Source organism: Coregonus clupeaformis, unplaced genomic scaffold (genome assembly GCF_020615455.1).
Source record: "Coregonus clupeaformis isolate EN_2021a unplaced genomic scaffold, ASM2061545v1 scaf2709, whole genome shotgun sequence".
Classification (NCBI taxonomy): Eukaryota; Metazoa; Chordata; class Actinopteri; order Salmoniformes; family Salmonidae; genus Coregonus; species Coregonus clupeaformis.
Window position 1 is genome coordinate 1 of NW_025536163.1, and position 22,355 is coordinate 22,355.

Sequence of the window (22,355 nt, forward strand, 5' to 3'; positions counted from 1 at the left end):
GGTAACTGCTACCCACGCCACGTTGTCCCTGGGTCCCCTGGCAGCAAGGTGACAGACACTAACCTGGGTGCCTGGGATGGGGGAGGTGCATCTCAGGCTGGACCAGCATGCCCTGGGGTGGGAGGGGGGCGGGGCTGTCGCCGTGGGCATAGATTGGTCCTTGATAAGACACTGCAGGAGGAGACAATATAGCATTTAAACTCACGTTTGTGCTCTACAGTCAGATATGTTATTCTACAACTCCACCACCAAACCATATACACTACATGGCCAAAAGTATGTGGACACCTGCTCGTCGAACATCTCATTCCAAAACTCATGGCCATTAATATGGAGTTGGTCCCCCCTTTGCTGCTGACAGCCTCCACTCTCCTGGGAAGGCTTTCCACTAGATGTTGGAACATTGCTGCGGGGACTTGCTTCCATTCAGCCACAAGAGCATTAGTGAGGTCGGGCAATGATGTTGGGCGATTAGGCCTGGCTCGCAGTCGGCGTTCCAATTCATCCCAAAGGTGTTCGATGGGGTTGAGGTCAGGGCTCTGTGCAGGAAAGTCATGTTCTTCCACACCGATCTCGACAAACCATTTCTGTAGGGACCTCGCTTTGTGCACGGGGGGGGCATTGTCATGCTGAAACAGGAAAGGGCCTTCCCAAACTGCTGCCACAAAGTTGGAAGCACAGAATTGTCTAGAATGTCATTGTATGCTGTAGCGTTAAGATATCCCTTCACTGGAACTAAGGGGCCTAGCCCGAACCATGAAAAACAGTCCCAGACCATTATTCCTCCTCCACCAAACTTTACAGTTGGCACTATGCATTGGGGCAGGTAGCGTTTTCCTGGCATCCGCCAAACTCAGATTCGTCTGTCGGACGTCACTCCAGACAACGTGTTTCCACTGCGCCAGAGTCCAATGGCGGCGAGCTTTACACCACTCCAGGCGACGCTTGGCATTCCGCATGGTCTTAGATCTTTCATGAATCTCCCGATGAACAGTTATTGTGCTGACATTGCTTCCAGAGGCAGTTTGGAACTCAGTAGTGAGTGATGCAACTGAGGACTGACGATTTTTACGCGCTTCAGCAAATGGCAGTCCCATTCTGTGAGCTTGTGTGGCCTACCACTTCACGGCTGAGCCGTTGTTGCGCCTAGACGTTCACAATAACAGCACTAGCAGGGCAGAAATTTGACAAACTGACTTATTGGAAAGGTGGCTGTGCCACGTTGAGAGTCCCTGAGCTCTTCAGTAAGGCCACTCTACTGACAGTGTTTGTCTATGGAGATTGCATGGCGGTGTGCTCGATTTTATACACCTGTCAGCAACAAGTGTGGCTGAGTAAAGCCTAATCCACTAATTTGAAGGGGTGTCCACATACACTATATATACACACAAAAGTACCTGATGTGGCAATCATGTAATCATGTGTTAAACAATGTAGCATATTTATTTGTACAGTTTATCACAGCACCACAGATACCCGTGTACCCTACCATTCTAACTAACCTCTCAAAACAAGTTTTTTTGTTTTTTTTGCTTTGTTTTTAAAGACAGCATTCTAATGCAGCTACAACATGTTGTGGTTGAGTAATTCTTCTACCAGAGCCTGGCTCTGAGCCTATGGACAAAGAGACACCGGCTAGTGTGTGTTTTCAGTTGTGCCCGGCCTCCTGGTGGTAGTGTGTGGCACTGACTCACTGGGCTCATAGTAGTGACCCTCCATGACCCCTATGTGCATAGGAGGAGCGGGCTCGGGGCTTGGCCTCTGGCGCTGGGACGAGTACCGCTTTGCCCGGTTACCAGCTCCCTGAGATGGAGAGAAAGAGGGTGAGCGCTGACAGAACCACTCAAAATGTCAGGTAAAACGCCAGATTTCCTCTTAAAGGCAACATATAAATGACTATGTACAAAGATGGGTTTCTGTCAACACAAGTAGGCCTACTCACCAGCTCTTCTATGTTACTGTATTGTGGAGGTGCTCCACCCATGTGCATAGAGTTAGGGATGCCTGCAACAAGACAAAAAAAGGGTTGACAACACGCAAGCAAAACATATCCAACTAACTGCTCAGCTGCTGCTGTTTAGTTGCAGTGAGGAACACGTCACATCTCATAAGCTTCATGTCAAACCAACTACCAACGTGTAGATCTAACTAGGGTTTCTGTCCTGACAAATGTCCACATTTGAGGCACTTTAAACCTTGAGTGCAAAAACTAACTTTATTTTGCATGATAAAATCCTCCCAGGCTCCAGACTACGTGCAAGGATGCACCACCACCTGCACTGAGTAGATAAGCCGGCTTAAGAGAGAGACTTCCATTCCCACACTGCCTGCCCCCACTTCTCCACACTGACTGTACTGGCCTCATTATGTCAACCAGCCACACTGAACGGTCACTGACTGACTGACCCAGAGCTGCACCAGGGAGCTGCTGCTAAGCTTCAACTGGGCTGCTGGTGCAGTGGTGACTGAGCTGCTTGTAATAGTGCTGCTGGAGCTATGAGAGAATGTGTCACTCCATAATACACTCAAGAGACAGAAGGCTCACCTCTCATCTCAGCGCGAAGATACGAAGATGGGTTCTGGGCCCAGTTCTGTCCAGCCAGGCTGAGTCTGGCCAGGTCCTGGTCCAGCCCTGTGAGTCCTGTCCCCTGGCTGCCCTGGCTGCTGTCTCCAGCATCCCCCGGGCTTTGACCGGGGCCCTGCCAGGGCTCACTCTTCAGGGCCGAGGAAGACACGGTGGAGGCAGGCTCCTCCACAGAGGCCTGCTTGCCCAGCTCAGTGGCCCGGGTGCGAGTCCTCCTGGCTAAGGAGTACGACTTCTTCTCCACGGGCCGCTCCGGAGCCGGGGAGGCATCGCGGGTAACCGGGTTGTCCGCCGGAGGAGCAGATCCCCCTCGCTGCTGCTCCTGTCGTCGTAGCGGTGCAGAGTCCCTTTCTCGATCACCTTTGCCACTGTAGTGGCGATTGTGGTACACGGACTGTGACGTTGTCACAGTAGTGGTGTTGCGCTCGTCATCCTCCTCGCTGCGGACCTCCTCCACCACTACTGAAGGGCTGCGCTCCGTATGGGCCCCTCTGTTCCCCCGGCTCCTGGGGCCTCGTTCGCCGTCCATGGGCGGTAGGCTCCGGGTCTGGAGGGGCTCGGCGGGGTGGGCCTTAGGGCCTGGCCGTTGGGACTCCTGGTTTCTGTCATTCCGGTGCTGGGCCTGGGGGGGGCGGTTGCCCTGGAAGCCCCGGGCTGGGGGGTGGGAGGAGGGCCTGGGGGGGTTGTTGGTGCGCTGGGTGTTGGGGGCTGCTGAGGGGGGAGGACCAGACTGCTGCAGGGCCACGGCTGGGGGGGCGCTACGGCTGTTGGGGTTCCCTCCCTGCTGCCAGGAGGTATGGACGGGCCTCTCCCCGTCTACATCCCGCCAGCGCTTGTCCCGGACGGGAGAGGTGCTGTGTCTACAGAGGGGAGGAGAGGAGGCTAGTGTCAGGACAAGCTGCTAGAAGATAGCTAGTAGACCAGGGGTGGGACAAACTATGTTACGCAGGCAAAATTATGGTTTGATTATTTTGGGTTAAAAGAAACACTCCAGGCCACTCTAAAACTAGATAGAAAGTATGTAGAAATTATAATGGACCTATATAATGTTCAAATAACTGCCCCTTTTCTGTCCGCAAATAGCTTTTGACTAACAAATCAGCCCGTGAAAAAAAAAAATCTGTGCGGCTCTCCACTGATTTTTTTTATTTATCTCAACGTGACCCTCAAGCCAAAATTATTGCCCACCCCTGTAGTAGACTATTGCTGTAATTCATGAGATGACATTGTACGGGGATAAATTGTGCCTGTTAATATACATTGGCAAGATAGACAATACTGGTATTTGTATTTATTAGGGATCCCCATTAGCTGGTGGTTAGTGTTCGAGGCTTTCAGGGACATGGGGATTTGGACACAGGGTTAATAGTGTTAAGGGGTAGTAGTACCTGGGCTTGCGCTGTCTATAGGACCGGTCATTGGAGCCACCTCCGTTGCGGATGTCATAGCCGTAGATTGAAACCAGCTCCTCACGTGACTTGGGCGCCTGCTCCTCCTCCCTGAACCTATCGTGTTCCCAGCGACCCTCATCCTTCCACAGGTTCCTGTTACGACCCTTAGGCCTGGAGGACAGGAAAGAAGCCGCAAATAAATCAATAAACAGGTTTACCAATGAAACAACATCAGTCTATTACTAGGAGTCATCCATCCTTTCTGTGTGGTTGTTGGTCACGTTTAGCTAGTTCACAGAAAAACATTTCATGGACAAAAGGGTAAACGTTCCCCCTTACCGTTCCTCCTCCTGTGCGTTTCCTCTGACGTCGTGCTCAAAGAACATTCCCTTACGGGGGATATAGGCTGGGTTATTACGATCCTGGTCATCATCCAGCTTCTGGCCTGGTTTAGTGCCTTTATTCTCAGAGTCTTCTGTACTTTCCTGGTTACAGGGATAGGACAAGTAGAATTAGTCAAAAGTTATTGAACCAATAGACCTATATTTGTAGGTGATTCTTTAACTCTAATTTTCTTTTCAATTAAGCATCTTACCTGTCCATCCCCGCTTTGCCGCTCCCCTGCCAGGTTGCCTTTATCTTCACACTTCACTTCTTTACTTACACCTTTCTCAACCTCCTCTTCCTTCCCCCCTCCTTCCTGCAGCTGCTCCTCCACAGCAGGGGTGTCGGCAGCAGGAGTGGGTTTGGGTCCAGCAGCCGGTGGAGGGACCTCTTCTTCCTCCTCTTCCTCCTCCTCACCTCCCTGAGAGAGAAAATACAAGACTTGAGTTAGTCTGTTTATGTGTATCATTATCAAGATCCTGTCAGAGAGCTCAGTGCAAATGTCCTTAGAGTCCTTCCAGTCAAAACCATCCATGCATAGTGGACAAATTACACTTCTCAGAACCACAGTTTAAGCACTCATTAAGAGGATTCCAGTACCATTACGTGCACGAGTACATCAATGGTTGATTTTTTTGAATGTGTCTTGCAACTAGAGGGCTGCTACAATGCAGAAGGTCTGTGTTCCGAAATACCAGTACCTGTATCAATGGTTGAAACCTGCTCATCTCTTCAGCCCCTCCAGGATTTTGCTGAGGCAATTCTGACATTTTGCATGGCAATATGCACTGATTTTGTCCAATTTGTCACAAAAATGCACCGACGAGGGAAAAAGTTTGTTGATGTGTGCTTAATTGAACCATATTAGGCAGTAAATGTGCAGTGATTGGTTGAAATTGTGAGCCCTCTTTTTTGTGTGGTGATCGGTCAGATAATATTGCGATGATTTCACTGTTTTATGAGGTGATAGTGCAGGATTGGTCAAATTTGCAAGCCCTCACATAATATACTGGGAATTGGGTCACAGAATAGCAAAATCCTGGAGGGACTGTCTCTTGTTCATGGTGATGGACAAAACAATTTTCACAAATACTTTGGAAGTTAGATACATCATGATCTTGCGAATCCACTAGTTGGGCTATTCTGTTGGGAGAATGAGGAACCTTGGGTTAGGCTCATGAAGCCTGCGTTACTGAAATTCAAACAATCTGGTTAGTCATATACTATGTTGCCCAAGTGTCCATGCAAATTTTACCCTACAGCATAACTCTGTTCAGCAGTGGCAACTCACCTCTGAATGGGAGCCATTCTCCTCAGGATCTGCACTTTCATAGTCAGAAAGGACAGCTGCAAAAACAAACATAAAATGTGTCTGAAACAAGTACTTCAACTGTTTAACTATGATCAGTGGGAAATGCCTCAGGTGTGTGCATCATTTTAGACAGGCTATTGGATTACATCAACAAACACTGACTCACCTTCTCCTACACCATCTTCACTTTCCTGTTAAGAAAGGATAACACTAGTCAAACAATGTGAATGAGTTGACAACAAATAGCAACAGTATGTAGCCTACACACCACGTTGTCAGGCAAACATGATACCAAACTCTTACATCAATTATTTAGTAGCAAGTGGGGGCATCTGTCACTTGGAATGTACCCTCTTAATGACCAGGCCATTCACAACCATTCATTGTGCCAAACATGGATTCCTCACATCACTAGGGATATCGATAAATATCAACAAGCTTTGGCGTAGTGGTGGCCATTTAAAATCAAGAGGGTGAAGTCAAGATCTTTACTGATTATTACTAGTCAGGAAAAATGACTTTCGATGAAGCGTGATTGATGGAGGCAAATATATCATAACTAACGTTAGCTAAACGACGTTAATTATTGGCACATTGTCACGGTCACTGATGAAATAACACAACAATATCAAAGTTCCCTTTGGCTTTAATTAACATTAGCATGATCTAGCTATACTAGCTAGTACAGTAGTTGGGAAGTTACTGGATGCTAACGTACGCCAACGTTAGCTAGCTTATAAGCTTAACTACAAAACACTGATAGTACAGTAGTTAGCTAAATTAAATACTTTCCTCTAGTTAACCACGCTAACTATGGTGGTAAACGTGCTATCTAGCGTTACCAAACAAAGTTAGCTAGCTCAAACGAACTGTGTTGTCTAGTTAGTTTACGGTTTTTGCGCTGCACACGGGGTTCCCGGCCGAACATGAGCGAGTTAGATGATTAATGAGCAACATTGCTGGATGTGGCAAACTAAAAACATGGGGATGCGGCTAGGCCTAACCACTGGACAACTATCCGCGCGGTACTCTTCCATTCCCATAGCCGGCTGACTTGTTGACCCAGCCACGAATTATGGTAGTGAGCAGGCTAACGTCAGCCGAGTTAGCTAGTTAGCCAACTAATCAAGTCCTATTATATTGATCGGCTTCGCGTCTCGAGAGCAAGACACTCACACACTCGGATTCAGCATCATTTTTCGGCACCACACGAACAGCTGGTGCCTCAACTGGTTCAGGGTCCCGTACTCGGGGCTTTGTCGTTGGGAAAGGGACTTTCCACTTTCTGATCCCGAACCAGATTCATCGTCCTCCTCGCTGTCCTGGGACGCGCGCCTCCTTCGCCGTCGCCGGTCCGCCATCTTAGGAGTCAGATAAAGGAAACCGGAAGAATGCCAGGAATTGTGGGTGAATGTTAGTTACGCAATTCCGCCCTAGCCTCCTCGAGCTTCTTTTTTTTATCAAGGCATTGCAATCTTTCTGCCAAGTTTATCTTTTCAATTAACAAGTGTCGTTAATTGGTTGTTGAAGCATTTTGCAATGATTAAGTCAGTATGACTACATCTGTGAACAAAATTATAAATATCCTGAAATCTGCTCAGAGTTGAATGAATATGAATTATTATCCAGAGACAATATATTGATAGTGATAAAATAGAGATCCACTTTCACTCACTACCTAATTCTTCCCCAATTCCCATTATGGTCCAGTGCTTTCAAGGTAATTTATCAAATCAGGCACAGACACCATCCAAAAGAAACAAAGTCATGTTCATAAAGCATTTTTTAAATTACAACATCTTGTTTGAAACAAACCATAACTGCTGCTGAAGCGCTTTCAACACATCTCACTCTCCTAATGTCCAATGTTTTTTTTTCCTTTTATCTCCAATAGGAGATCTCCTTTCTATAGGATGCAACAGCAATCACATACAGATGGGAGACAGAGCCATTCTGCGCTGTTCAAATATGAGGCATGTCAATGTGAATGACAACGTCAACAGTTTGTAGAGCTTTAGCTTGTTTGCGCAGGAATTTTTGGGGTGAAGTTGCAAAGAGGAAAACTGTCCTCAAATTAACCCAGTGGAAATCCAGAGGAGAGACAAACATCTCTGCTCTTCCTGGATAGTCCACACCACCCTCAGTCTTCTTCCAAACCAGCCCTACCATGAACAAACAATAGGATCTGTTCTGCAGTCCAGCAACCATGTCCAAACTGTGGCACAGTGCATCTTTTGATTTTAGGGGATTGTGGCATGCAATTCCCCCACCCCGAGTGTATTCCTCTCCCAAATAACAAGGCAGACGTTCACAGAGGGGTGCCGCCTGGCACCAAGCCGGCCGGTGTCTCCTCTCTTGGACTCAGTTGGAAAGGACAGATTTATTTTCGGCAGGTCCGGTGGGGAGTTTGCTTTTTGGGAACCTCTACTCGACAGCGGCTCCGCTCGTCCAGCCAGGGCAGGTCAAAGCTCCTTCAAGGGTGAATAGAGAAACACAGGGGTTTAAGTTAGGAAGCAAGCACTCCGATTGTATTCAAGTGATGTTTAGCTTGGTGTTACTCAAGAACCAGTGCGTATGACTCAACTCACCGTCTTGACAGCTTTGGCAGAGGTCGGCCAAACACCGCCACTGGAAGGTGGGGGGTGATCATGAGGGACTCCACTGAGGAGAGAGAAAGAACACTTTCATAAGCAATGAGTACAAGACCCTGCTCAGTATTTCTACTGACTACATTTCATCTCAACTGACATCCCTTATGGGATAGTTGCTTTTTGGCCATATCAAATTTGATTGGTCACATACACATATTTAGCAGATGTTACTGCGGGTGTAGCGAAATGCTTGTGTTCCTAGCTCCAACAGTGTTAGCATCTAACAATTCAGTGTATAGGTGGACTTACCATCCTCAGCTTCTGGGTAGAAGGAGAACACTTCTGGCTCACTCTCTTGGATACCCTTCCTCTTGTTCATGCGCTGCTGCAGTCGCTGGAACATCCGCTGCTCACGGATCCGCTGGATGTCCCATCTATGGGAGGTGAATGAAGGAGAGTGAAGAACACAGCGACGGAAGGTCAAAATAAGGGACACACAAAAATAAGGAGAAAGGCAGAAAAGAGGTATGCCAGAGAAACAGACCGACTCATAGCAAGAGTTGGTCAGACGCGAAAACAAAGCATAGTGAAAACTCCAGCCCTCCCTTACCTCTTCCTTCTCTTCTCAACCAGTTCATGCTTCGAGTGGCGCTTCAGGAAGACATTGTCATCCAGATTCTGCAAGAGCAAACAGTTTCTTTAGACCTCCTGACCAGGGGTCCAATCTGGACTTCCACCAGCCTAGGGCTTCGCACAGTGCAAGACAAGTACCCACCTCAGGGATATCAGATGCCTCCTCCTCTCCCAGGGGCTCCATAAGGTTTTCCTTCCATGAGGGAACTGTGTACAAGAGGGAGAAGGTCATTCCACACCCATGACAATTTTACAAATCCTGTTTAGCACACATTCCCAAAAGATAAAGCAACAAAAAGCAATAACGTGGCCTATTCCAAAATACTTAGGCCCAAGTCTCTGCCTTTTTATGCGCTGTTCATACTTATTTTGCGCTTTTCCCTATTTTTTTGGTTCCAATACAACCATTTCATGACAGTTTGTAACACTCACTGGCCACAGGCTCCTCCTTCTTGGGCGAGGGCTCTCGCGAAGTTGGTGACGGGGGAGGCACATGCCAGCGACACAGGTACATGTCTGTCGTTGACAGGTAGTCCAGTTCCTCAGTGGTGGCCGAGCTGGTCCCAGGAGACCCATCCGAAAACTCTTCCCCGTCCAGAGGCTTCTCTTTGGGGAGAAGCGCCTCCTTGTGTGGGGACTGGGAGGCCTTGGCTTGGCACGTCGTTTGGCTGCCCTGGGGTCCTGGAAGAGGAAACGCCTATTGGAAAGAAAAACAACAACCGTTAGAGGAATTGCGTGAAGGGACAATAAGGGGCTTAATTAAAAAACAACATTGCTACCTCTAACTGAATGTGGAGCCCTACCGTTTGTGGCCCTTGCCTCCTCTGCCAAAATGCAGCGTTCGGGGTGTATGGCTGCTGCGGCCCTCAGACAGCCCCTGCCCCTCTGGCGTCGCCGCAGGGTTTTCCTGCTGGCTTAGGGGTGCGGGTGGGGCGCTGGTCACACCCATCCTTCTTACCCAGCTGCAGACGGCGCTCCATGCGCTCCATCCGCGCCATGAGCTGCGGTAGTGAAAAAACCTGTCACCTCAGTGGGGCTAAAGTGAGGTTTATACCCCCTTATGATTTGGCATTGAAATTGTTTGTCTTGAAGGGTAGCCTATTCTTTTAAACACTTGTGAGATTTCTGCAAAGAGTAAAAAAAGATATGAATGTGCTTGAGGATGAAATTACATTCAAGTGCACTACATCCAAACCACTGGTGGCATTGTGGAGCTAGCCTAGGTTGGAGGGAAAATACCCTGCTGCTGGTTATTCTGGAAAATTCAATTTTTCACCAAATATACTGACCAGGATTGACAATTGAAATGTTATACATTTGTGTTTGGAGTGTTTGCTAGCATACCATTTCCTTCTCAGCTTTGAGGTCATCTATCTCCTTGCTCTTGGACTGGAGCTGCTGTTGCTGTTGTTCAATGAGTTCCAGCTGGAGGAGGAGGATCTGGCGTATGCAGCTGGTCTGTGTAGGGGAGTGACCAGGTCCTTTCCTAATATTCCCTCTTTTGCCCTCTGGGCTGTGTTCTGATGACTGTGCTACCGTAGCAGCCCCTCTGACCTCCCTCCCACCCACTGCATCGTCCCGGGGCTGTTTGATAGTGTTGAGCACTGCAAGGTCCGTCTTGCCCTATTGCTGTTTGTCTGTCCTAGTAGTGTCTTGCTCTTGACTGGTGTGGTGCCTTCGCCCCCCATCGGTTTGCCCTGGGGAGTTTGGGCTCCAAAGCTCACCCAGTTCTCCTCTTGCCCCGACCCAAGCCCAGGGTTCTGTACAGATCCAGGCCTGCAGGTAACCTGTCCCTGTCCTGGCACCACCTTGGCTTTCCCCTGGAGCTGCTGGCCGCTGCTGTTGTGGATAGTGCCCAGTACGTTTGGGACTCCGATGACGTATTCACTTGGCTCCCTCCTCAGGCCGATGAAGGAATCGGGTGTTCCTCCTGCTGGAGCTTTGACCAAATCAATCTTCCCTACTGTGTCCAGCTTATATCCTCCACTTGTGAAAACAGTGGATGTCATTGTTGTGGCAACCCCACCGCCAGAACCCTTGCCAACCAACGCCCACCAATGTCCTCCTGACAGGGGCGTTGGTGGCACAAAGAACTTGATCTCACACCGTGGATGCCGTTTTTCCTCAGCTGTGGGCTGTCTAGATATCCATGCAAGCCTGAAATACAAGGGTGGGATGTCAGATGGGCACACAGTTAATTCAACATAACCTTGTGTCTATCAGGCATAAACAAACTAAAATCAAATGTTGAAACAAACAGGAATCAGCCACCTTTTAGCAAGTTGGACACAGCGCCCTCTCTTACAGCAGATATAGCCCAACTAAGAAAGCCACTTAGCTAGTAACGTTAGTGTTCTCAATCTCAGGTAGGTACTAACTACAATTTCCCAGTCACACATTTCTATACGCCATGAATAATATGTATGATATTGACACATTAACCAACAAACTGACACAATAACAACAAAAATCGAACTACCAGGAGATTAGCTGACTTGCATCTCAACAACACCGGCATGGCTAGCAGACAAGGTAAGTTAGTTAGCTAGCTAGCTTATACAATCATTAAATAGTGGAGTTGAGTTTAGTCGGCTACCTAATTATGTGTATAATTGACCTAGCAGGTGTTTGAAAGAAACCGGGTGATTGGAGAATACATTATGCAGCGACTGGCAATTGCTTGGTTACAAGGGAAACAGTTCTAGAATAACAAACGTTACAGCTGAGATGCAGTCGCATAGTTGGCTAGCTAGCTGGTTAGCCAGTCCTCCATTTTAGGTCCGAAGGAAAGAGCAAAACAATGACAGCCACTTTGCCTTCAACCAACCCGGTCTCATTTGACGCCATTTTAACTTTAAACGCTTTACAAAGTTTGTTTTTCTCTCGAACGTTATAACACATTGTGCTTTACACTTATGACTAAATGCCACCTGTCTATTTGATATTCTCTGTACTCATTCGAACTCACCTATCGCCTTGATGGCCCCCTTCTCAGGTCGTTTGAAAATAATGAAATTGCGCATGCGTTCCCTGTATGCTCGCCTCTGATTGGTCAATCGGCGAGCGGTTGCACTGAGCTCAAAGGATTTCCCAAGAATAAAAATGCCAAGACAAATGCATATTCCTACCAAATTTTTATGATTGTTGCAATTTGTTGTAGTTAATATATTTTGTACAATCATGTAACCATGATGAAATTGTTATGGTCGAGAGAGTTCTTGTCATATTTTCTCTATTCACACTGGGATTAGTTGGAACCAATTGGCTACTGGCTCAGTCACCACCAATGATTTTTTTAAAAAGTACTGTGGAATGGATACAGCATATGGCATTTAATCTGCTTGCTTGCTGTTAGGTTGGGCTCTTCTCTATTTGGGGAGAGGCCAATTCTGGGCTCCCTAATTCACTCTTGTAATGGGAGTTATGTTGATTGAAGATTAGTTGAAGATAAACCATTACATGTTACCACTTTTCTTATAAATTAGTTAATATCTCTCAACATCTTCTAGACTAGAGACCACAGGCTGTTACATTGGTGTTAGTCACTGTGGATCAATGCTGCTCTTTTACCACAAGAGGGCATAGTTTACTAACTGAAACGGGTGTCAGTCCCACCCAAAGATTCGGTCCCACCTTGTGACGCTCACTTCAGGCAACAGTGTTGTAGGCAATTGGTTTATACCAATGATGTATATAAACTCTGTGTCATTGGTTGTAGGTCTATCACATTCAGGTGCAACACCTGTTTTTAGGAAACAGTTTTTCATAAGCATGCACGGATAAGCCTACTTCAACAGCCAAAAAGCAATAGCCTACTATAATATTTTAACAATAACCTATTAATACAAAGAAACGTTAAAAAAGAAAAAGTTATGCCTCCACGGTGCTAGGTCGTTTTTCCGAATAGGCTATAGCCTAGGCCTATAATATGAAGATATAAAAATCCAAGATTATGTTGCGCTTCTTTCCTCACATGTCTCTATACTTCTCCTCTGAGAAGTGTTTACATGGATGTAGCCTATGACTGAGTGATGCTACAATCTGAAGTGGTATTTTCCCCACGAAAATAGCAGAGGATCGGCTACCACTCAAGTATGCCTGGTCGTAACAGCGCCCCCGTCACGTGGACAGGCCCGGTGACCATGCATATCCGCTGCAGTGTTTATTATTGTCGACTCTCCTCTCACGCTCCCGGGCTGGCAGAGCGGTCCTCTGTTCTACAGCGCTCACATGGCGCACGGGGACCCTGTGACAATATATGCACCTAAGGATTATATATATATTTTTACATAATGCTATAATAAAACCGAGAGGCAGTTAAATAGTCTTTACGTTGTTTTATTTATGGTATTCTTCTCAAGAATGGTAATGAACTCTGCCAGGTTTTAATGTTTTCTTCTGCATGTCATATGGATGCTGATCCAATTGAGGATAGTGTGAGAGGTTTCCTCTATGCACTGTGCATTATGGCATAGCGTACAATGTTGTTATTTGATTGGAATAAATGAATTATAATTTTGCCTAAGGTTATTGGGTAATTTTAAAATAAACTTGATGTCCCTAATATTTTGGGAGAAAAAGAAGGACACATTGGATACGATCATAAAACACTACGAGCTGGACTAATTACTTAGTATTTGGAGTATGAGACATGCTTGATTATATACCAGAGAAGAGAGGCATAACATTTGCACCATTTGACTATACAGTTGCCCAATGTCTGCAGTATGGTTGAGCCCACCCATTTACTGTCGGTGAGTTACGCGAACAGTAGGTTAGGAGGCTGCAAGACCTACTTTCACTTCAGTTACGTCTTCACTAAAACTTTTAAAGGATTCGAGTTTAACAATATACAAGTGGCGCTTTAGATGATGGAATGTTTAAGAAATTCAAAACTAGATTAGGCTTTTTCTAATTTTACAAAGGCTATGAAAAATATGATAGTCCTGTTGGCCAACTGTATATATATATATATATATATTTAATAAGATATAGTGAATATATATATATATATTTATATATATGAGAGTATCAAATATATGGATGAATATATATACATATTTATATGGCAAACATGCATCTCTCATAAGTAGGTGTGGTTAGTAACAAGATATGGGCATAGTGGCCCTCCTCATTCACAAGGGGTAGGCTGTATGCCATGTCTCTCTCTCTCAAACCTACTGGAAGGTAGCTCTCCAGGAAGCGGGTTGGAGCCGGTCTCTACACACATAAACAGACAGAGACAGGCAGACACAGTTGATACATAAAATTAAGAAATAGTCCATTCACCTGACCATGCATAGGCTATAACAACTTTTTTTGTATAACTTGACCACTGCTATATTTAGCATGGGAGGTCGCTGTTAGGTCACTGTTACATTTTGTGGCTCCGCAACACAGCAACATAACACTACACTTAAAGAAACAACAGCAATTGAATGGGCCACCGAAACATTGGTTAGGTGTGGGACCTGAGTATTGAAAAGGTAAATTGGTAGCATGTTGAAAAGTATAGCCTGAATTATGAAAAATGTATGCACTCACTAACTGTAAGTCGCTCTAGATAAGAGCGTCTGCTAAATGACTAAAATGTCAATTGGATCACTAAAATGTAAAAAATCTCAAAATAAAAATAAAATCGAAAAAAATAATGGTAGGCTGAATTCTCAACCTCATCAAGCAAAGGTGCAATGCCCAATACAGCGTCTAAATTAAGGTTGTCCAAAGTCATCATTTGGAGTGTCTCATAAAAGCCTTTATGGCAAGGTTCTCAAAGGAATCAAATCGTGAAGAAACCTTTTTCATTATGGTCTCATAAGTCGCCATGGCGTGCTGACAGTTCTTTCAAACGTCATTCATTCAAGGCGAGCCGGTGATAAAAGATCAACAAGACGGAAACATGGAACTGCTGCAGCACAACGACGGACACGGAGCCAAAAAACGTGCATCTCCTGATCATCCCCAAATATGGAGTTTGGCAACCTGCTCTGGGTTGCTTCGTCTCATCTCTGAGACAGATCTTGGAGATCCATAGATCCCATAACAACTGTTTCTACCCCAATAGATGAGATAGGCTTTTCAGGTCATGCTGTCTGGGAAACTAGCATGATGGGCACCTTGGCTCTCCAGGCCAAGGGCACACCTGCCGAAATAGGCAGAAGGTGACAGGTAGTAAGAGATGGCTAAGAGGATAAGGAAGTCACAATTAAAGAGACAGATAGCATTACAAATATAGGCCACTTATCTCCCTGTGCTTATTTACGGTCACACACGTAAAAGACATGAGTGACATTCATGTATAGGTCTATTTTTGATAATGTGTGTTCTCTCATGTTAATCAATTTAGTCAATACATAACTAATGTTAGTTTGGAGTATTCAAGGTGGATTTTGTTTATTAAGCAAACCTTTTGTATTTGATTTCCAGTTGTTGCACTTCAAATGTTATACATTTATTTAAGTGATAATGCCCAAAGATGAATTTATTCATACAATTTATCCTTCCACAAGATATAGTCCCGACACAAATCTAGGGTTGCTACCCAAGCCGGCTGGTCGTTCTTTCTATAGGTTCGGTTGCTAGAGACACGACCCAGTTGTTCAGTCTTTTTGATCTGTATCTATGGACACCACCCAGTCGTTTAGTTCTAAGCAAGTTTTCAATCAAGGAGCTCTCTGTACTTTGCTCTGTTCATCTTTTCCTCGATCCTGACTAGTCTCCCAGTCCCTGCCGCTGAAAAACATCCCCACAGCATGATGCTGCCAACACCATGCTTCACCGTAGGGATGGTGCCAGGTTTCCTCCAGACGTGACGCTTGGCATTCAGGCCAAAGAGTTCAATCTTGGTTTCATCAGACCAGAGAATCATGTTTATTAGGTGCCTTTTGGCAAACTCCAAGCGGGCTGTCATGTGCCTTTTACTGAGGAGTGGCTTCCGTCTGGCCCCTCTACCATAAAGGCCTGATTGGTGGAGTGCTGCAGAGATGGTTGTCCTTCTGGAAGGTTCTCCCATCTCCACAGAGGAACTCTGAAGCTCTGTCAGAGTGACCATCGGTGAGTTCTTGGTCACCTCCCTGACCAAGGCCCTTCTCCCCGATTGCTCAGTTTGGCCGGGCGGCCAGGAAGAGTCTTGGTGGTTCCAAACTTCTTCCATTTAAGAATGATGGACTCCACTGTGTTCTTGGGGACCTTCAATGCTGCAGAAATTTTGGTACCCTTCCCCAGATCTGGTCGAAATCCTGTCTCGGAGCTCTATGGACAATTCCTTCACCTCATGGTTTGGTTTTTGCTCTGACATGCACTGTCAACTATGGGACCTTATATAGACAGGTGTGTGCCTTTCCAAATCATGTCCAATCAATTTAATTTACCACAGGTGGACTCCAATCAAGTTGTAGAAACATCTCAGGGATGATCAATGGAAACAGGATGCACCTGAGCTCAATTTCGAGTCTCATAGCAAAGGGTCTGAATATTTATGTAAATAAGGTGTTTCGCTTTGTCATTATGGGGTATTGTGTGTAGATTGATAAGGATTTTTAAAAAACGTAATCCACTTTAGAACAAGGCTGTAACGTAACAAAATGTGGAAAAAGGGAAGGGGTCTGAATACTTTCCGAATGCAATGTATGTAGGCTAGCTGTTTGAGCTCCTGTTAGACAGATTCGATGTGGTTTCTCAAGGGGAGGCTGTGCAGTCTTACCTGTGTCTACCTGTGTCCCTGTTATGCCTGATACAGAGGTTATTTATTTTGGGCTATTGCCCGTGGATATTTTGTATGATATGGTGATTTCAACATGGGATCACCAACACCTGTAAATAAATCTACACTCTTAGCACTTCAACCTGCCTTGTCTTCTGCTGATTTAATGCCCTTAGGACTGCTCCAAAGTCCATATTTTACCAAAATGTGTTGTAGCCAAAATAATGAAAAGGGCTGTCTGGTATCCTCAATAAATAGACAAAGATTTGTAGTTGAACAAGTCGTTGCATAAATACATATATAAAAAGATTTCACTTGAGACTTGACTTGAAAAAACGTGTGACTTGGCTTGCTCTTAGAATACACGACTTCGACTTGACTCGAGACTCGACCCGTTTTACTTGGGACTCGACTGAGACTAGGACATTGTGACTCGAGACTTGCTTGTCACTCGAATAATAGGCTGGCCAACCATGTAAAGACACTAATATAGCCTATATCGAGTGATTGATCTAATGGTCTGCACGGTACACAGTGAGCAAAGAAATCTCCGATAATATTGTTCCAAATGTCCGTTTTGAATGCTTCATTAAGCCTGACCAATTATTAATAGCCTAATGATGTTCCCACGCACACTATTGGATGCAGCTATTGTAGCTTATGGTACAGTGTGAAATGGTAGGCTGTATATTGTAAACACATACAGCAAACAACAGGATAGAATAGGTTCTGTTTATTTCCTCAACAGCTCTTTCCTCTCTGACAGAAGTTCGCAGTGATCTGTGCCTTCAGAACATCCGTGGTAAACTGCCAAGCCCTGTAGGCCTAATTGTCTAGTGCGCGCACCCTGCTGTCTCGTGGTGGCTGGCCAGATCAGTAACTTGATGAGTAAACGTGACAAAAACGTAACAAAATTCTCTAATCGCCCGAAGCCGCGTCTATCCGTTAGCCTTGATCTACCCCTGTCTACCAGAGTTGCAGAATGAATTACATCCGCTCATTAACTTGTCACAGCATATGCACCATTATAGAGAAACCTTCTTAATGTACTCAGGGGTCTAAAGAGCCATGGCAATAAATAGCCTACTGGATATGTTTTTCTGCATGCAATAAGACAGTTTCTAAGAATTCCAAACCAACACCCATGAAGTCTTTCAATAACAAGTAAGACAACAATAGTCACCGGTGGAGCCACGTGCGCTTGGCATACATCATTGGCCATATACAGTATATCCAGCCCAGATGCAAACGGATAATAAACTCACATTTCTGTTATTAATGAAATGCCATAATAATCACTGACAGGATACATGAAGTCGAATGACTCGTTTGGTTATATTGATGTTAAGGCTATGTCTCATGCACCTCTACAGATGCAAAATGAATCGACATTTACATTTGACAATGAGTGACTGCATTGTAAGTACGCCTACGCCTAAATCACTTATTTTGAAGTGCGCCTATGTCTGCTCGACAGGCTTGCACGCATAATGAAGTTATTCCTCCCCTTGCTTGGAAAATGCGCTATTTCAAATCACATTGCTCTCGGACACGTGTACAGCGAAGTTAAAGCTGGAATCCTTATATAGTTGCTACATCCATTTTTGGACGTATACATTAATTATATATACCCATTATTTCTTGAAGAATATAACTTAGAAATGCCTCATGAGCTTAGTTCAACATCGTACCCCATCAGAACCCATAATACAGACCTGATTTTGGTCTGTCCTTGCATCGATAGCTCTGTCTATGAATTTGAGAGTGGTTACATTTGTTCAGGCCCATGCCTCAGCTTTTTACCAAAACACAGGGGGTAACCCATTTGTTATTGTTTCAATGTAGGATTCTAGCTTTGAAAATTAACGATAGTCTACCGAACTTGGATAACTGCCTTCGGCTTTCTTTCTCTCCCGAACTATATGCAGCACCAGCACAGCGGGTAGCATAGGCCTACTCATTTTGGGTTAAAAATACTTTTATCACGGGAAGTGCATTTACTAGATGCGTGGAGGTAGCCTAACTCTGCAGGTGGCAACAGCCTGGGCAGTGCCCCTTTTCAAGATTCTAGAACAGTCCCCAGCTAGCACATAACGTTCTGAGAACAACTTTTTAGAGCTTGGTTGTCCTATTGTTATTTTGCAAACAACCTTCCCACAACTTTCTGGGAATGGTGCAGGATAGTTGCTTAGCTTTGGCACATTCTCAGCACATTTACTTTTCTTGGTATTTCATAACTTTAACAGAACTTTCCTAAAAGTTTAAACATGGTTTGACATTGGTCATGTTCTAGAATGCTGCTAATTTTCTCACACATTTCAAACAAACAGACATATCTCAAAAAGAAAGAACAAATGACAACTACAAGTTAACTTACTTTTAAAGAGCACAACCTCTTCTTTAATATGACACAACATTCATATCGATAGGAATAACACTCATTTTGTCTTCCATTGTGTAAATACACTCTCTATCAAAAATGATTAACACTCAACACAATAACAAAAAAACTAGAGATATTCAAATTGTAATACATTTGACTAAATTACTCACTCAAAATGTACCAAGTATAATATACTGAACAAAAATATAAACGCAACATGTAAAGTGTTGGTCTCGTGTTTCATGAGCTGAAATAAAATATCCAATACATTTTCCATAGGTACAAAAAGCTTATTTCTCTTAAATTTTGTGCACAAATTTGTTTACATTCCTGGTAGTGAGCATTTCTCCTTTGCCAAGATAATCCATCCACCTGACAGGTGTGGCATATCAAGAAGCTGATAAAACAGCATGATCATTACACAGGTGCACCTTGGCCACTCTAAAATGTGCAGTTTTGTCACACAACACAATGCCACAGATGTCTCAAATTTTGAGGGAGCGTGCAATTGGCATGCTGACTGCAGGAATGTCCACCAGAGCTGTTGCCAGAGAATTTAATGTTCATTTCTCTACCATAATGCCATTTTAGAGAATTTGGCAGTACATCCAACCGGCCTCACAACCGCAGACCACGTGTAACCACGCCAGCCCAGGACCTCTACACCCGTCTTCTTCACCTGTGGGATTGTCTGAGGAGCGGGGTGTTGAGGAGTATTTCTGTCTGTAATAAAGCCCTTTTGTGGGGAAAAACGTATTCCGATTGGCTGGGCCTGGCTCCCAGGCCCACCAATGGCTGCACCCCTGCGCAGTCATGTTAAATCCATAGATTAGGTCCTAATGATTTTATTTCAGTTGACTGATTTCCTTCTATGAAGTTCTACTTATAAATATTATGTACAAATATATCCAAAATGTGTACCAGAGGGCAATATTCAGAAAGTATTTCAAAACCCACACAAAGTAGGCTATTTGATTGACAACGATTCTTACTTCTGTAACAATGTAAAAATGCAAACAACTATTCAGTGACTATTTCAAAATGTAGGTAACCTCTCTCAATAAGATTTAGTACAGACCAGGCCTGACACAAAATGGAGAAATAGTAGCCTACTTTACATTTACATTACATTTACATTTCTACATGGACAACAATTAAGTGAATGCAACAAGTATTAGATAAGATAGATAAAGAGAGACAGCTGTTCAGAGACAATAAAAGATTTGTAGGACAAATTCATATTTCACACTGTCACTTTAGTGTTTGCATTTAGCCTACAACATGTCATGGAACTTCTGGAAGCATGGCCCCATCCTGCAAAGTGGCACAGAACACGTAGAGCACCCAAAGGAGGTTGCTACACATCTCCCACCCTTTGCCCTGCGTCCACTCCGGATGCACACCACACTCTTGCGCCCTTCAAACTTCACCTGCTTTCAAATGAGTAACAACTCGGTCCACACGCCCTCTCGGCTCCCCTCTTCCTGCCACTGTAGCCATATCACAAAGTGAATGCACAAGCTGCTTTTTGAATCCCTTCAGGGACCAGTGCCTGCAGTTTCTGGGAAGGGGCCTTTGCAGTACCCCCCACACAATGTACGCATTTATGATGACAATGTTGAGCATCCCCCAAAACACATACTTACACCATTTTCTGCCTGTGCGTCCAATATTGTAATAAGTCCTCAGTTGGTCAAGATGGTCAACCCTGCCCAATTTCTTGTTGTAATCCATTACAAGCTCTGGAAAATATATAAGTTCATACCACTTTTAAAAACAACTCCAAAACCCCATGTCACTTTAGGCCCTGGCTGTGTGGTACATGGGTGAATGGTGTGACACACTCCATGGAAACATAGGCTCCCCTCTCAGGTATGCTCTCCCTCTTCCCCTCCCTCTTCCTCCTCCTCTCCCTCTGCTTCCTCCTCTCCCTCTGCTTCATCCTCTCCAAGTTCCTCTCCCTCCACTCTCCTCTTCCTCTCTCCCTCCACTCTCATCTCCTTCACTCTCCTCTTCTACTCTCCCCTCAACTCCTCCCTCCTTGCTCCACATCTCTATCCATCCAATCAACTCTAACTCCTCTTCCTCCCTGCCTTTTGCTGCTGAGCCCTGACTCTCCCACATCACTTCCCTCACTTTCACTGACATAGAGAACAGAGTAACAGAGGGAGAGGAGCAACAAATAGGATACAATTTTAGTCAGGAACATAATCTTTCTCTCTCTCTCACGGTCTCTCTCTCTGTTTCTTTTTCTCAACCATACACATACTCTCTTCCTAATAAGAGGTTTCCATAATAACTTATGTGATACAGTTACAGGCCTCCCATTCCCCCCTCTCTCTCTCTCTCTCTCTCTCTCTCTCTCTCTCTCTCTCTCTAATCAACTCTTGCTTTCTTGCCTGACAGACTAACTACAGAGTTCGCCAATGTTAGCTGATTAGTTACGAAGCAGGGACAGTTTCCAAATTAATTGCAAAGGTAGAAACAGGACAAAACAAGCAACTTGTTAGCTGGCTATATAAACAAATATCCAACTCATCATATGAGCTCCACTGTGCTGGCATCTACTACCCTAACACGACAGCTAAGCTGTCAAATAATAGGAAACATGAGGCAATGTATAGCCTATGAATACAGTGCATTCTGAAAGTATTTAGATCCCTTGACTTTTTCCACAATTTTGTTACGTTACAGCCTTATTCTTAAATTATTTAAATTAATGTTTTTCCTCATCAATCTACACACAATACCCCATAATGACAAAGCGAAAACAGGTTTTTAGAAATGTTAGCAGACCATTATTCCTCCTCCACCAAACTTTGACAGTTGGCACTATGCATTGGGGCAGGTAGCGTTCTCCTGGCATCCGCCAAACCCAGATTTGTCCATCAGACTGCCAGATGGTGAAGCGTGATGGGCAGAGAACGCATTTCCACTGCTCCGGAGTCCAATGGCGGCAAGTTTACACCACTTCAGCCGACGCTTGGCATTGCGCATGGGGATCTTAGGCTTGTGTGCGGCTGCTCAGCAATGGAAACTCATTTCATGAAGCTTGTGATAGAAAGTTATTGTGCTGGTGTTGCTTCCAGAGGCAGTTTGGAACTCGGTACTGAGTGTTGCAACCGAGGACAGACGATTTTTATGCGCTACACGTTTCAGCACTCGCCGGTCCCTTTCTGTGAGCTTGTGTGGCCTACTACTTTGCGGCTGAGCAGTTGTTGCTCCTAGACGTTTCCACTTCACAGTAACAGCACTTACAGTTACCCGGGGAAGCTCTAGCAGCATAGACATTTTCCAAACTGACTTGTTGGAAAGGTGGCATCCTATGACGGTGCCATGTTGAAAGTCAATGAGCTCTTCAGTAAGGCCATTGTG

At 45.0% G+C, this 22,355-nt stretch overlaps 2 protein-coding genes across 2 annotated transcripts; both read right to left on the reverse strand.

Moving 5' to 3' along the window:
* Positions 1-58: 58 nt before the first annotated feature.
* On the reverse strand, positions 59-7,062 carry casc3 (casc3 exon junction complex subunit). The gene is given in 11 exon segments (XM_045219749.1): positions 59-171; positions 1,695-1,803; positions 1,943-2,004; positions 2,546-3,444; positions 3,973-4,146; positions 4,315-4,460; positions 4,571-4,780; positions 5,651-5,706; positions 5,838-5,862; positions 6,848-6,936; positions 6,939-7,062. Coding segments are annotated over 11 exon segments (1,977 nt in total). The 5' UTR covers positions 7,033-7,062.
* Positions 7,063-7,422: 360 nt separating this feature from the next.
* msl1a (MSL complex subunit 1a) lies at positions 7,423-10,904 on the reverse strand. The gene is given in 10 exon segments (XM_045219750.1): positions 7,423-8,142; positions 8,260-8,332; positions 8,572-8,696; positions 8,873-8,940; positions 9,038-9,102; positions 9,328-9,592; positions 9,701-9,745; positions 9,747-9,896; positions 10,240-10,518; positions 10,620-10,904. Coding segments are annotated over 10 exon segments (1,446 nt in total). The 3' UTR covers positions 7,423-8,051.
* Positions 10,905-22,355: the final 11,451 nt, after the last annotated feature.